The sequence below is a fragment of the Pseudophryne corroboree genome, chromosome 2 (genome assembly GCF_028390025.1).
Source record: "Pseudophryne corroboree isolate aPseCor3 chromosome 2, aPseCor3.hap2, whole genome shotgun sequence".
Lineage (NCBI taxonomy): Eukaryota > Metazoa > Chordata > Amphibia > Anura > Myobatrachidae > Pseudophryne > Pseudophryne corroboree.
The window spans coordinates 353,217,853-353,234,977 of NC_086445.1; the positions used below are offsets into that span (position 1 = coordinate 353,217,853).

Genomic DNA, 17,125 nt, shown 5'->3' on the forward strand with positions numbered 1-17,125 from the left:
GGAGCCACAGGCACCACTATAGGTTGGTTCATATGAAATGAAGACACCACCTTAGGTAAAATTGAGGATGAGTCCTCAATTCCGCTCTATCCACATGAAAAATCAAGTAGGGGCTCTTGTGAGACAAGGCCGCCAATTCGGACACACGCCTCGCAGATGCCAAGGCTAATAACATGACCACCTTCCAGGTGAGAAATTTCAACTCAACCATTTTAAGGGGTTCAAACCAGTGTGATTTAAAGAACTGCAACATCACGTTCAGGTCCCATGGTGCCACTGGGGGCACAAAAGGAGGCTGGATGTGCAGCACTCCTTTTACAAAAGTCTGGACTTCTGGAAGAGAAGCCAATTCCTTCTGAAAGAATATCGACAGGGCCGAAATCTGTACTTTAACAGAGCCTAATTTCAGGCCCATATCCACTCCTGTCTGTAGGAAGTGGAGAAAACGACCCCACGGAAATCTTCCGTAGGAGCATTCTTGGTCTCACACCAAAAGACATATTTGCGCCAGATGCGGTGATAATGTTTTGCCGTCACTTCCTTCCTAGCCTTTATTAGAGTAGGTATGACCTCCTCCGGAATACCCTTCTCAGCTCGGATCCGGCGTTCAACCGCCATGCCGTCAAACGTAACCGCGGTAAGTCTTGGAACATGCAGGGCCCCTGCTGTAACAGGTCCTCCCTTAGAGGAAGAGGCCAAGGATCTTCTGTGAGCATCTCCTGAAGATTTGAGTACCAGGCCCTTCGAGGCCAGTCTGGAACAATGAGTATTGTCAGTACTCTTTTTCGTCTTATGATCCTCAACACTTTTGTGATGAGAGGAAGAGGAGGAAACGCATAGACCGACTGGAATGCCCATGGCGTTACCAGAGCGTCTACTGCTATTGCCTGAGGGTCCCGGAACCTGGCACAATACCTCCGAAGCTTCTTGTTGAGGCGTGACGCCATCATCTCTATTTGAGGAACTCCCCAGAGACCCGTTATCTCTGCAAAGATTTCTTGATGAAGTCCCCACTCTCCTGGATGGAGAGCGTGTCTGCTGAGGAAGTCTGCTTCCCAGTTGTCCACTCCCGGAATGAAGACAGCTGACAGAGCGCTTACGTGATTTTCCGCCCAGCGAAGAATCCTGGTGGCCTCCGCCATAGCGACTCTGCTTCTTGTCCCGCCTTGGCGGTTCACATGAGCCACTGCTGTGACATTGTCTGATTGAATCAGAACCGGTAGGTTGCGAAGAATACTCTCCGCTTGTCGAAGGCCGTTGTATATGGCCCTTAATTCCAACACGTTGATGTGTAGACAGGACTCCTGGTCTGACAACAGTCCTTAAAAATTTCTTCCTTGGGTGACTGCTCCCCATCCTCGGAGGCTCGCGTCCGTGGTTACCAGGACCCAGTCCTGAATGCCGAACCTGCGACCCTCTAGAAGGTGAGCACTTTGCAGCCACCATAGAAGAGACACCCTGGCCCTGGGGGACAGTGTTATTTTTTGATGTAATTGTAGATGGGACCTGGACCATTTGTCCAGAAGATCCCATTGAAACTTCCTCGCATGGAACCTGCCGAAGGGAATGGCCTCGTAAGCTGCAACCATTTTCCCCAGAACTCGAGTGCATTGATGAACTGATACTCTTTTTGGCTTTAGCAGGTCTTGGACCATGTTCTGGAGGTCCTGGACTTTTTCCAACGGGAGGAAAACTTTCTTTTGTTCCGTGTCCAGTATCATGCCTAGGAACGCTAGTCGAGTTGTTGGAACCAACTGTGACTTTGGCAGATTGAGAATCCACCCATGTTGCTGAAGCACTCTTTGAGAGAGTGACACGTTCTCCAGTAATTGCTCTCTTGATCTCGCTTTTATCAGGAGATCGTCCAAGTATGGGATAATTGTGACTCCTTGCTTGCGCAGGATCACCATCACTTCCGCCATTATCTTGGTGAAAATCCTCGGGGCCGTGGAAAGCCCAAACGGCAACGTCTGAAACGGATAATGACAGTCCTGTACCGCGAATCTCAGGTACTCCTGATGAGAGGGATGTATGGGGACATGAAGGTAAGCATCCTTTATGTCCAGTGACACCATAAAATCCCCCCCCTTCCAGGCAGGCTATCACCGCTCGGAGCGATTCCATCTTGAATTTTAATCTTTTCAGGTACAGGTTTAAGGATTTTAGATTTAAAATAGGCCTGACCGAACCATTCGGCTTCGGGACCACAAATAGGGTTGAATAAATAAGATTTTACTCACCGGTAAATCTATTTCTCGTAGTCCGTGGAAGTCAAGTCTTGCAGATTTTCCGCACTGGGACGGGCGCCTAGCATCCTCTACGGACTAGGAGAAAGATTTACCGGTAGGTTTAAAATCTTATTTTCTCTGACGTCCTAGTGGATGCTGGGTACTCCGTAAGGACCATGGGGTTTATACCAAAGCTCCCAAACGGGCGGGAGAGTGCGGATGACTCTGCAGCACCGAATGAGCAAACTCAAGGTCCTCCTCAGCCAGGGTATCAAACTTGTAGAATTTTGCAAACGTGTTTGATCCCGACCAGGTAGCAGCTCGGCAAAGTTGTAAAGCCGAGACCCCTCGGGCAGCCGCCCAAGAAGAGCCCACCTTCCTCGTGGAATGGGCTTTTACTGATTTAGGATGCGGCAGTCCAGCCGCAGAATGAGCCTGCTGAATAGTGCTACAGATCCAGCGAGCAATAGTCTGCTTAGAAGCAGGAGCACCCAGCTTGTTGGGTGCATGCAGGATAAACAGTGAGTCAGTTTTTCTGACCCTAGCCGTCCTGGAAACATAGATTTTCAGGGCCCGGACTACGTCCAGCAACTTGGAATCCTCCAAGTCCCGAGTAGCCGCAGGCACCACAATAGGTTGGTTCAAATGAAACGCTGATACCACCTTAGGGAGAAATTGGGGACGAGTCCTCAATTCTGCCCTGTCCATATGGAAGATCAGGCTTTTACATGACAAAGCCGCCAATTCTGACACACGCCTAGCCAAAGCTAAGGCCAATAGCATGACCACTTTCCACGTGAGATATTTTAGCTCCACGGTCTGAAGTGGCTCAAACCAATGTGATTTTAGGAAATCCAACACAACGTTGAGATCCCAAGGTGCCACTGGAGGCACAAAAGGGGGCTGAATATGCAGCACTCCCTTGACAAATGTCTGAACTTCAGGCAGTGAAGCCAGTTCTTTTTGAAAGAAAATAGACAGGGCCGAAATCTGGACTTTTATGGATCCCAATTTTAGCCCCATAGTCACACCTGACTGTAGGAAGTGCAGAAATCGACCCAGCTGAAATTCTTCTGTTGGGGCCTTCATAGCCTCACACCAAGCAACATATTTTCGCCATATGCGGTGATAATGTTTTGCTGTCACATCCTTCCTAGCTTTTATCAGCGTAGGAATGACTTCATCCGGAATGCCCTTTTCCATCAGGATCCGGCGTTCAACCGCCATGCCGTCAAACGCAGCCGCGGTAAGTCTTGGAACAGACAGGACCCCTGCTGTAGCAGGTCCAGTCTGAGAGGCAGAGGCCAAGGGTCCTCTGAGATAATTTCTTGTAGTTCCGGGTACCAAGTCATTCTTGGCCAATCCGGAACGATGAGTATAGTTCTTACTCCTCTCTTTCTTATTATCCTCAGCACCTTTGGTATGAGAGGAAGAGGAGGGAACACATAAACCGACTGGTACACCCACGGTGTCACTAGAGCGTCCACAGCTATCGCCTGAGGGTCCCTTGACCTGGCGCAATATCTTTTTAGCTTTTTGTTTAGGCGGGACGCCATCATGTCCACCTGTGGCCTTTCCCAACGGTTTACAATCAGTTGGAAGACTTCTGGATGAAGTCCCCACTCTCCCGGGTGGAGGTCGTGCCTGCTAAGGAAGTCTGCTTCCCAGTTGTCCACTCCCGGAATGAACACTGCTGACAGTGCTATTACGTGATTTTCCGCCCATCGGAGAATCCTTGTGGCTTCTGCCATTGCCATCCTGCTTCTTGTGCCGCCCTGTCGGTTTACATGGGCGACCGCCGTGATGTTGTCTGACTGAATCAGCACCGGCTGGTTTAGAAGCAGGGGTCTTGCCTGACTTAGGGCATTTTAAATGGCCCTTAGTTCCAGAATATTTATGTGTAGGGAAGCCTCCTGACTCGACCATTGTCCTTGGAAGTTTCTTCCCTGCGTGACTGCCCCCCAACCTCGGAGGCTTGCATCCGTGGTCACCAGGACCCAGTCCTGTATGCCGAATCTGCGGCCCTCTAGAAGATGAGCACTCTGCAGCCACCACAGCAGAGACACCCTGGCCCTCGGGGACAGGGTGATCAGCCGATACTTCTGAAGATGCGATCCGGACCATTTGTCTAACAGATCCCACTGAAAGATCCTTGCATGGAACCTGCCGAATGGAATTGCCTCGTAAGAAGCTACCATCTTTCCCAGAACTCGCGTGCAGTGATGCACCGACACCTGTTTTGGTTTCAGGAGGTCTCTGGCCAGAGATGACAACTGCTTGGCCTTCTCCTCCGGGAGAAACACCTTCTTCTGTTCTGTGTCCAGAATCATACCCAGGAACAGCAGACGTGTCGTAGGAACCAGCTGTGACTTTGGAATATTCAGAATCCAGCCGTGCTGTTGTAGCACTTCCTGAGATAGTGCTACTCCGACCAACAACTGCTCCCTGGACCTCGCCTTTATAAGGAGATCGTCCAAGTATGGGATAATTATAACTCCCTTCTTTCGAAGGAGTATCATTTCGGCCATTACCTTGGTAAATACCCTCGGTGCCGTGGACAGACCAAACGGCAACGTCTGGAATTGATAATGGCAGTCTTGTACCACAAAACGGAGGTACACCTGGTGAGGTGGGTAAATGGGGACATGCAGGTAAGCATCCTTGATGTCCAGTGATACCATGTAATCCCCTTCTTCCAGGCTTGCAATAACCGCCCTGAGCGATTCCATTTTGAACTTGAACCTTCTTATATAAGTGTTCAAGGATTTCAAATTTAGAATGGGTCTGACCGAACCGTCTGGTTTCGGTACCACAAACATTGTGGAATAGTAACCCCGTCCCTGTTGAAGGAGGGGAACTTTTATTATCACCTGCTGGAGGTACAGTTTGTGAATTGCCGCCAGCACTACCTCCCTGTCCGGGGGAGAAGCCGGCAAGGCTGATTTGAGGTAACGGCGAGAGGGAGACGTCTCGAATTCCAGCTTGTATCCCTGAGATACCACTTGTAGAACCCAGGGATCCACCTGTGAGCGAACCCACCGGTCGCTGAAGTTCCGGAGACGGGCCCCCACCGCACCTGGCTCCACCAGTGGAGCCCCAGCGTCATGCGGTGGATTTAGTGGAAGCAGGGGAGGATTTTTGTTCTTGGGAACTGGCTGTATGGTGCAGCTTTTTCCCTGTACCCCTGCCTCTGGGCAGAAAGGACGCGCCTTTAACCCGCTTGCCTTTCTGGGGCCGAAAGGACTGTACCTGATAATACGGTGCTTTCTTTGGCTGTGAGGGAACCGGAGGTAAAAAAATGTCGACTTCCCAGCTGTCGCTGTGGAAACGAGGTCCGAGAGACCATCCCCAAACAATTCCTCACCCTTGTAAGGCAAAACCTCCATGTGCCTTTTAGGATCTGCATCACCTGTCCACTGCCGAGTCCATAATACTCTCCTGGCAGAAATGGACATTGCATTTATTCTAGATGCCAGCCCGCAAATATCCCTCTGTGCATCTCTCATGTATAAGACTACGTCTTTAATATGCTCTATGGTTAGCAATATAGTGTCCCTGTCAAGGGAATCAATGTTATCAGACAAGGAATCAGACCACGCTGCTGCAGCACTGCACATCCATGCTGAAGCAATAGCAGGTCTCAGTATAGTACCTGAGTGTGTATATACAGACTTCAGGATAGCCTCCTGCTTTCTATCTGCAGGCTCCTTTAAGGCGGCCGTATCCTGAGACGGTAGTGCCACCTTTTTTGACAAGTGTGTGAGCGCTTTATCCACATTCGGGGATGTCTCCCAACGTACCCTGTCCTCTGGCGGGAAAGGGTACGCCATTAGTAACTTTTTAGAAATCACTAGTTTATCAGGGGAAGCCCACGCTTCTTCACACACTTCATTTAACTCATCTGAAGGGGGAAAAACCACTGGTTGCTTTTTCTCCCCAAACATAATACCCTTTCTAGTGGTACCTGGGTTAATGTCAGAAATGTGCAACACATTTTTCATTGCCGTAATCATGCAACGGATGGCCCTAGTGGAATGTACATTAGTCTCGTCGTCGTCGACACTGGAGTCAGACTCCGTGTCAACATCTGTGTCTGCCATCTGAGGTAGCGGGCGTTTTTGAGCCCCTGATGGCCGTTGAGACGCCTGGGCAGGCACTGGCTGAGAAGCCGGCTGTCCCACAGCTGTTATGTCATCGAACCTTTTATGTAAGGAGTTGACACTGTCGGTTAATACCTTCCACATATCCATCCACTCTGGTGTCGACCCCGCAGGGGGTGACATCACATTTACCGGCACCTGCTCCGCCTCCACATAAGCCTCCTCATCAAACATGTCGACACAGCCGTACCGACACACCGCACACACACAGGGAATGCTCTGACTGAGGACAGGACCCCACAAAGTCCTTTGGGGAGACAGAGAGAGAGTATGCCAGCACACACCACAGCGCTATATAAACAGAAATTTACACTACACAAAGTGATTTTCCCTATAGCAGCTATAATATACAGTTTTGCGCCTAAATTTAGTGCCCCCCCTCTCTTTTTTACCCTATTGAGCCTGGAAACTGCAGGGGAGAGCCTGGGGAGCTGTCTTCCAGCGGAGCTGAGAAGAGGAAATGGCGCCAGTGTGCTGAGGGAGATAGCCCCGCCCCTTTTTCGGCGGGCTTCTCCCGCTCTTTTATTAATATTATGGCAGGGGATTTTTACACATATATAGTTTATTAGACTATATTATGTGTTATTTAGCCATTTTAAGGTACTCTAATTGCAGCCCAGGGCGCCCTCCCCCGGCGCCCTGCACCCATCAGTGACCGGAGTATGTGGTGTGCATAGGGAGCAATGGCGCACAGCTGCAGTGCTGTGCGCTACCTTAATGAAGACCGGAGTCTTCAGCCGCCGGTACGTTCTTCTTGCTTCTGGCTCTGCAAGGGGGACGGCGGCGCGGCTCCGGGACCGGACGACCGAGGCTGGGCCTGTGTTCGATCCCTCTGGAGCTAATGGTGTCCAGTAGCCTAGAAGCCCAAGCTAGCTGCAAGCAGGTAGGTTCGCTTCTCTCCCCTAAGTCCCTCGTAGCAGTGAGTCTGTTGCCAGCAGATCTCACTGAAAATAAAAAACCTAATAAATACTTTCTTTACTAGAAGCTCAGGAGAGCCCCTAGTGTGCAACCAGCTCGAGCTGGGCACAGATTCTAACTGAGGTCTGGAGGAGGGGCATAGAGGGAGGAGCCAGTGCACACCAGTAGTCCTAATTCTTTCTTAGAGTGCCCAGTCTCCTGCGGAGCCCGTCTATTCCCCATGTCCTTACGGAGTTCCCAGCATCCACTAGGACGTCAGAGAAATTAGGGTCCTATTCCACTTTTTCTGGGTCCCATACCAAGGGGTCTAAGAGCAGGCAACAAACTAGTTTTGGGGCTGGGGGCAGGTGGCACTGCTGGGGACAGGTAGCAGTTGTGGTAGTGCTGGGGGTTTAGGTATTCAGGGTGGATCTGGTTACTGAGACAGGAAGCAGGAAGGGGGTAAATGGGGGGTAAAGGGCAGGCAATGCTGGAATTAAGGGTAGGGAGGGGGTAAGAGCAGGCATCATTTGGGGCACTGCTGGGGGCAGGCAGTTTGGGAAGTGCAGTTAACAGGTAATTGGTTTAGAGAATGATAAGGGCATGTAGCAGTTGAACTAGGGAGGGGATGAGATTAGATAGCAGCTGGGGTAGTGCTGAGGGTAGGGTAGATAGCTGCCGGGATAGTACTGGGGGCTGGGTATAGCGCTGCTGGGGTAGTACTGGGGGCAAAGAGAGGGTCAGGGGAAGGCAGTACTGGGGCAAGGAAGGAAGTCATAAATAACTGGGGGTTAATACTGGGGGCAAGGAGGTGGTTAGGTGCCGACAGCGCTGGAGGTGTGGAAGGGGTAAGTGGGGCAGTACTGGGGGTAGGGTAGATAGCAGCTGGGGGAGAACTGGAGCGAGGGTAGATAGCAGCTTGGGCAGTAATGGCGGCAAGGAGTGTTTTAGGGACATGCAGTGCTAAGGTTATGGAAGGGATAAGTAGCTAGCTGCTGGGGGCAAGAAGGAGGTAAGTGTAGATAGTAGCTGGGGCAGTATTGGGGCCAAACAGGGGGTAAGTAAAGATTGCTGCTGGGGAAGTGCAGTGTGTAGGGTAGATAGCAGCCGAGGCAGGAAGTACTGGGGTGTTGGGAGAGGGTAAGAGTAGATAGTTTCTGGGGCAGTACGTGGGTCAAAAAGTGAATTAGGGGCAGGCAGTACTAGGGGGTTGGGAGGGGGTAAGGGTAGATAGCGTTGGGGTCAGTACTGTGGGTAGGGTAAACAGCAGTTGGGCAGTACTTTCCTCCAGCTGAGAGCGCCCAGTTGGGTCACAGTTGTCCACTTGTAGCTTGAGCTGCAGCCCCTGCATGCCCCTCAGCTCAGGTAGAGCCGGCCTCCTGAGTGCAGCAAGGTGGATGAAGGAGTCGGGTGTCAGCACTACTGGAGGGGCTCTGGACCACTGACATGATGGTGGCAACAACACTAATGCTGCAGCCAGGAAAGTAGCAGGATCGTTGACTGAGAAGGTGTGCAGAGTCTGAAAAGAATGTGTACAGCATTGTGAGAGGGGGAGCTGGATTTGAGGAAAATGCCCGATGCAGAAACGAATTGCAGAGCGACAGCAACTGTGTGCTGGCGTGCAGGGAGAAAAGTCTCAAGTGGCAACTGGCTTGAGGAGAAGTTGACAGCAACAACTGGCTGCGGTGAGCACAGGTCAATAAGTTACAATGTGTTCTACAGGACCCACTCTTTTTTCAAAGCCAAGTCCCTCACTGCCTGTAAAGTATAAAATACACACTATAGCACATATTTGTAATCAGTGGTCTTTGCTGCTTTCATGTAAGTACAACTGTAAAAAAGGTGCTTGTAAACCATTAGCAACACACATAAGAAATTGCACATTAAACTGCCGTTCCATAGGAGTATATGATAGACGTAAATGCACAATATCTTCATACAAACGTGTGAGGGAAAAAATGAACAAAAACCAAGCATTCTGATGCTATGGAATGAGATTACAGTTAAACTATTAGGCGGATATATTATAAATAACTGCAATGGGCACTAAATCAACTACACAGACCATAGTGGCTGGTAGGATACAGCGCTGTATAACCTGGCTCATAGGAGAGGAATACAGGGAGACTGGACCCAGTGTTCCAGGAAACCTGCAGCTGCGGAAGAAAATGGCTGCAGTGGGACTCTGAGGTGGAGGGAGAAGCAGCTCAGAGGCGGGAAGACAGTGGAATGGGGCTCTGAGCTGGGGCAGGGGCTGCAAGGAGAGGGCATCAACTACAAGGAAGGGGGTGGAGAAGATCACTGGAGCATCCTAATGTATGTAAAACTTTAACTGTTTGGTGCCTGGTCCTAACCACAACCTATACCCCCTCATTGTCTACTCGGGTTACGGTCGTGAGGTCGACACACATTAGGTCGACATGAGCTTTTCACGTTGATTTTTTTTCTTTAATCTTTTTATTCTTAACGATCCACGTGGACTACGATTGGAATAGTAATGTGTGCCAAGCGCAGCGGTAGCGTAACGAGGCTCCTTGCTCGAAGCTGCGAGGGGACACTGCACTAATTTGGGTTCCCAGTCACTTTATGGAGAAAACTACACCAAAAACAGTCGAAAACTTCATGTCGACCTTTTGACCTAATTGACAGAATGACAATGTCTACCTATTGTCCCTGTCGACCTTCCATGGTCGACCAAAATTGTGTCTATCCAACCCATACCCGTCTACTCTGTGGAGTCCTATGAACCCTGAAGGAACTTACTTAAAAAACAAATTTGAATTCACTTACTTGTCATTAGAAATACTACAATCAATCACAGTCTTCTTGCTGGTATTCACAATGATGAATGGTAAATGTATTACGGAATTAGATGGAGGAGATTTGTTTGCTTGCTGCTCTGCTTGACGATTTCTTTGAACCAGTTTTTTGAAGGCAATTTGCTGGGGGGGAAGAAAAAGGACAATACGCAAATTCAAAGCTACATAATAAGTCCATGTAAAAAAATACCAACATGGAAACAAACTACAGATGACCTACATAACTTACTGCTATAATCCGTGCATACTGTATTTTAAACTCCAGTCAACAGTGGAGTAAACATTATAAAAGAGAGCTATTACAGAGTAATAATAAGATTTTACTTACCGATAAATCTATTTCTCGGAGTCCGTAGTGGATGCTGGGGTTCCTGAAAGGACCATGGGGAATAGCGGCTCCGCAGGAGACAGGGCACAAAAAGTAAAGCTTTTCCAGATCAGGTGGTGTGCACTGGCTCCTCCCCCTATGACCCTCCTCCAGACTCCAGTTAGGTACTGTGCCCGGACGAGCGTACACAATAAGGGAGGATTTTGAATCCCGGGTAAGACTCATACCAGCCACACCAATCACACCGTACAACTTGTGATCTAAACCCAGTTAACAGTATGATAACAGCGGAGCCTCTGAAAGATGGCTTCCTTCAACAATAACCCGAATTAGTTAACAATAACTATGTACAATTATTGCAGATAATCCGCACTTGGGATGGGCGCCCAGCATCCACTACGGACTCCGAGAAATAGATTTATCGGTAAGTAAAATCTTATTTTCTCTATCGTCCTAGTGGATGCTGGGGTTCCTGAAAGGACCATGGGGATTATACCAAAGCTCCCAAACGGGCGGGAGAGTGCGGATGACTCTGCAGCACCGAATGAGAGAACTCCAGGTCCTCCTTAGCCAGAGTATCAAATTTGTAAAATTTTACAAACGTGTTCTCCCCTGACCACGTAGCTGCTCGGCAAAGTTGTAATGCCGAGACCCCTCGGGCAGCCGCCCAAGATGAGCCCACCTTCCTTGTGGAGTGGGCCTTTACAGATTTAGGCTGTGGCAGGCCTGCCACAGAATGTGCAAGTTGGATTGTGCTACAGATCCAACGAGCAATCGTCTGCTTAGACGCAGGAGCACCCATCTTGTTGGGTGCATACAATATAAACAACGAGTCAGATTTTCTGACTCCAGCTGTCCTTGCAATATATATTTTTAATGCTCTGACAACGTCCAGTAACTTGGAGTCCTCCAAGTCACTTGTAGCCGCAGGCACTACAATAGGCTGGTTCAGATGAAATGCTGACACCACCTTAGGGAGAAAATGCGGACGAGTCCGCAGTTCTGCCCTGTCCGAATGGAAAATCAGATATGGGCTTTTGTAAGATAAAGCTGCCAGTTCTGACACTCTCCTGGCCGAAGCCAGGGCTAGAAGCATGGTCACTTTCCATGTGAGATATTTCAAATCCACCTTCTTTAGTGGTTCAAACCAATGAGATTTTAGAAAGTCCAAAACCACATTGAGATCCCACGGTGCCACTGGAGGCACCACAGGAGGCTGTATATGTAGCACTCCCTTAACAAAGGTCTGGACTTCAGGGACTGAAGCCAATTCTTTTTGAAAGAAAATCGACAGGGCCGAAATTTGAACCTTAATAGATCCCAATTTGAGACCCATAGACAATCCTGATTGCAGGAAATGTAGGAATCGACCCAGTTGAAATTCCTCCGTCGGAGCACTCCGATCTTCGCACCACGCAACATATTTTCGCCAAATTCGGTGATAATGTTGCACGGTTACTTCCTTCCTTGCTTTAATCAAAGTAGGAATGACTTCTTCCGGCATGCCTTTTTCCTTTAGGATCCGGCGTTCAACCGCCATGCCGTCAAACGCAGCCGCGGTAAGTCTTGAAACAGACAGGGACCCTGCTGAAGCAAGTCCCTCCTTAGAGGTAGAGGCCACGGATCTTCCGTGATCATCTCTTGAAGTTCCGGGTACCAAGTCCTTCTTGGCCAATCCGGAACCACTAGTATCGTCCTTACGCCTCTTTGCCGTATAATTCTCAATACTTTTGGTATGAGAGGCAGAGGAGGAAACACATACACCGACTGGTACACCCAAGGCGTTACCAGCGCGTCCACAGCTATTGCCTGCGGATCTCTTGACCTGGCGCAATACCTGTCCAGTTTTTTGTTGAGGCGAGACGCCATCATGTCCACCATTGGTCTTTCCCAACGGGTTACCAGCAAGTGGAAGACTTCTGGATGAAGTCCCCACTCTCCCGGGTGAAGATCGTGTCTGCTGAGGAAGTCTGCTTCCCAGTTGTCCACTCCCGGGATGAACACTGCTGACAGTGCTATCACATGATTCTCTGCCCAGCGAAGAATCCTTGCAGCTTCTGCCATTGCACTCCTGCTTCTTGTGCCGCCCTGTCTGTTCACATGGGCGACTGCCGTGATGTTGTCCGACTGGATCAACACCGGTTTTCCCTGAAGCAGAGGTTCTGCCTGGCTTAGAGCATTGTATATTGCTCTTAGTTCCAGAATGTTTATGTGAAGAGACGTTTCCAGGCTCGTCCATACTCCCTGGAAGTTTCTTCCTTGTGTGACTGCTCCCCAGCCTCTCAGGCTGGCGTCCGTGGTCACCAGGATCCAATCCTGTATGCCGAATCTGCGGCCCTCCAATAGATGAGCACTCTGCAACCACCACAGAAGAGACACCCTTGTCCTTGGAGACAGGGTTATCCGCAGGTGCATCTGAAGATGCGACCCTACCCTGACCATTTGTCCAACAGATCCCTTTGGAAAATTCTTGCGTGGAATCTGCCGAATGGAATTGCTTCGTAAGAAGCCACCATTTTTCCCAGGACTCTTGTGCATTGATGTACAGACACCTTTCCTGGTTTTAGGAGGTTCCTGACAAGCTCGGATAACTCCTTGGCTTTTTCCTCCGGGAGAAAAACCTTTTTCTGAACCGTGTCCAGAATCATCCCTAGGAACAGCAGACGAGTTGTCGGCATTAACTGGGATTTTGGAATATTCAGAATCCACCCGTGCTGTTTTAGCACTTCTTGCGACAGTGCTAATCCCATCTCTAGCTGTTCTCTGGACCTTGCCCTTATTAGGAGATCGTCCAAGTATGGGATAATTAATATGCCTTTTCTTCGAAGAAGAATCATCATCTCGGCCATTACCTTTGTAAAGACCCGAGGTGCCGTGGACAATCCGAACGGCAGCGTCTGAAACGGATAGTGACAGTTTTGTACAACGAACCTGAGGTACCCCTGGTGTGAGGGGTAAATTGGAACGTGGAGATACGCATCCTGGATGTCCAAGGATACCATAAAGTCCCCCTCTTCCAGGTTCGCTATCACTGCTCTGAGTGACTCCATCTTGAACTTGAACTTCTTTATGTACAGGTTCAAGGACTTCAGATTTAGAATAGGCCTTACCGAGCCATCCGGCTTCGGTACCACAAAAAGAGTGGAATAATACCCCTTCCCTTGTTGTAGAAGAGGTACCTTGACTATCACCTGCTGAGAGTACAGCTTGTGAATGGCTTCCAAAACCGTCTCCCTTTCGGAGGGGGACGTTGGTAAAGCAGACTTCAGGAAACGGCGAGGTGGATCTGTCTCTAATTCCAACCTGTACCCCTGAGATATTATCTGCAGGATCCAGGGATCTACCTGCGAGTGAGCCCACTGCGCGCTGTAATTTTTGAGACGACCACCCACCGTCCCCGAGTCCGCTTGAGAAGCCCCAGCGTCATGCTGAGGCTTTTGTAGAAGCCGGGGAAGGCTTCTGTTCCTGGGAAGGAGCTGCCTGTTGCTGTCTCTTCCCTCGACCTCTGCCTCGTGGCAGATATGAATAGCCCTTTGCTCTCTTATTTTTAAAGGAACGAAAGGGCTGCGGTTGAAAAGTCGGTGCCTTTTTCTGTTGGGGAGTGACTTGAGGTAGAAAGGTGGATTTCCCGGCTGTAGCCGTGGCCACCAAATCTGATAGACCGACTCCAAATAACTCCTCCCCTTTATACGGCAAAACTTCCATATGTCGTTTTGAATCCGCATCGCCTGTCCACTGTCGCGTCCATAAAGCTCTTCTGGCCGAAATGGACATAGCACTTACCCGTGATGCCAGTGTGCAGATATCCCTCTGTGCATCACGCATATAAAGAAATGCATCCTTTATTTGTTCTAACGACAGTAAAATATTGTCCCTGTCCAGGGTATCAATATTTTCAATCAGGGACTCTGACCAAACTACCCCAGCACTGCACATCCAGGCAGTCGCTATAGCTGGTCGTAGTATAACACCTGCATGTGTGTATATACTTTTTTGGATATTTTCCATCCTCCTATCTGATGGATCTTTAAGTGCGGCCGTCTCAGGAGAGGGTAACGCCACTTGTTTAGATAAGCGTGTTAGCGCCTTGTCCACCCTAGGAGGTGTTTCCCAGCGCTCCCTAACCTCTGGCGGGAAAGGGTATAATGCCAATAATTTCTTTGAAATTATCAGCTTTTTATCAGGGGCAACCCACGCTTCATTACACACGTCATTTAATTCTTCTGATTCAGGAAAAACTATAGGTAGTTTTTTCACACCCCACATAATACCCTGTTTAGTGGTACCTGTAGTATCAGCTAAATGTAACGCCTCCTTCATTGCCAAAATCATATAACGTGTGGCCCTACTGGAAAATACGGTTGATTCGTCACCGTCACCACTGGAGTCAGTGCCTGTGTCTGGGTCTGTGTCGACCGACTGAGGCAAAGGGCGTTTCACAGCCCCTGACGGTGTTTGAGTCGCCTGGACAGGCACTAATTGATTGTCCGGCCGTCTCATGTCGTCAAACGACTGCTTTAGCGTGTTGACACTATCCCGTAGTTCCATAAATAAAGGCATCCATTCTGGTGTCGACTCCCTAGGGGGTGACATCCTCATATTTGGCAATTGCTCCGCCTCCACACCAATATCGTCCTCATACATGTCGACACACACGTACCGACACAGCAGACACACAGGGAATGCTCCTAACGAAGACAGGACCCACTAGCCCTTTGGGGAGACAGAGGGAGAGTTTGCCAGCACACACCAAAAGCGCTATATATAACAGGGATAGCCTTATAATAAGTGCTCCCTTATAGCTGCTTTATATATATCAAAATATCGCCATAAATATGCCCCCCCTCTCTGTTTTACCCTGTTTCTGTAGTGCAGTGCAGGGGAGAGACCTGGGAGCCGTCCTGACCAGCGGAGCTGTGAGAGGAAATGGCGCCGTGTGCTGAGGAGATAGGCCCCGCCCCTTTTCCGGCGGGCTCGTCTCCCGCTATTTAGTGAATCCAGGCAGGGGTTAAATATCTCCATATAGCCTCTGGGGGCTATATGTGAGGTATTTTTAGCCTTTATATAGGTTACATTTGCCTCCCAGGGCGCCCCCCCCCAGCGCCCTGCACCCTCAGTGACTGCGTGTGAAGTGTGCTGAGAGGAAAATGGCGCACAGCTGCAGTGCTGTGCGCTACCTTTAGAAGACTGCAGGAGTCTTCAGCCGCCGATTCTGGACCTCTTCTGACTTCAGCATCTGCAAGGGGGCCAGCGGCGCGGCTCCGGTGACCATCCAGGCTGTACCTGTGATCGTCCCTCTGGAGCTGATGTCCAGTAGCCAAGAAGCCAATCCATCCTGCACGCAGGTGAGTTCACTTCTTCTCCCCTCAGTCCCTCGTTGCAGTGATCCTGTTGCCAGCAGGACTCACTGTAAAATAAAAAACCTAAGCTAAACTTTTTCTAAGCAGCTCTTTAGGAGAGCCACCTAGATTGCACCCTTCTCGGCCGGGCACAAAAATCTAACTGGAGTCTGGAGGAGGGTCATAGGGGGAGGAGCCAGTGCACACCACCTGATCTGGAAAAGCTTTACTTTTTGTGCCCTGTCTCCTGCGGAGCCGCTATTCCCCATGGTCCTTTCAGGAACCCCAGCATCCACTAGGACGATAGAGAAATATCAGTCATGTATAAACGTCATTTAATAAACCAAAAAAAATAAAAAAATAGTTTTTATTTTCATAAGCAGCATTTACCATTTGTCAAGAGTAATTTTCTATAAGAAAACATGGGCAAGATTTACTAAGCAGTGGTGTCAAAGCTACCTATGACTGCCAGCTCTAAACAGACTCATTTAAAGCTGCCGCAGAAATAAACGTAACCACCCTACTTGAGCATTTATTTTTGCTGCAGCTTTAAAATTCACTGGTTAAAGCCACTGATCATTTAGTAAAAAATGCCGCAAGTCTTAACGGATACAGAGAAGCATGAATAATTTAGTTCATAGGTTAATTTAACAAAAAAAATAACTTATTGACACTAGAGAACTACTGACAGTTCCCAAGCTGTATCACACCATTAATATAACCATGCACTACAGAGCACTTTTGAAAAAGCCAAAAAGATAAACTGAATCTTCCCAATAGCACAAGCTGTGGTGCAAACTAGTGCCTTCGGTTTTATTACAGGTTTCATTAAAGATTTTAAGGCATATTAAAGGTTTAATTTAAATTAAAAAAACAAACTACAAGGCGTGGGGGAGACAAACTGGTGCTTCCTTAAAATGGAATACATTTTGTCACTTGATACGAGTGCCTCTCTCTAAAATACATTATATACATATATATATATATATATATATATATATATATATATATATATATATATATATATATATATATATATATATATATATATATATATATATATATATATATATATATATATATAGAGTTTTGTTATGCCCGGCACTCCCAATATATTATGATAGATCCGGGTGCCCTCCGCAGTAAATGATCCATGCAGCAAAAGAAGAATGGCAGCGGCACTCCGTTTGAAATTGATGAAAAAAGTGTATTTCAAATTCAATAAAACATCACAGTGGTCACATATAGAACCAACGTTTCGGGGTCCTTGGACCCCTTTGTCATGCCTTGACAAAGGGGTCCAAGGACCCCGAAACGTTGGTTCTATATGTGACCACTGTGATGTTTTATTGAA

General features: G+C 48.7%; 1 protein-coding gene across 3 annotated transcripts in view; it reads right to left on the minus strand.

Moving 5' to 3' along the window:
- TFDP1 (transcription factor Dp-1) overlaps positions 1-17,125 on the minus strand; it is a 504,992-nt gene that overhangs the window by 86,241 nt on the left and 401,626 nt on the right. For all 3 annotated transcript variants that reach the window (XM_063953105.1, XM_063953104.1, XM_063953106.1), the window contains exon 9: positions 10,076-10,227. In XM_063953105.1, coding sequence (XP_063809175.1) covers positions 10,076-10,227 — 152 coding nt within the window. The remainder of the gene's footprint in view (positions 1-10,075; positions 10,228-17,125) is intronic.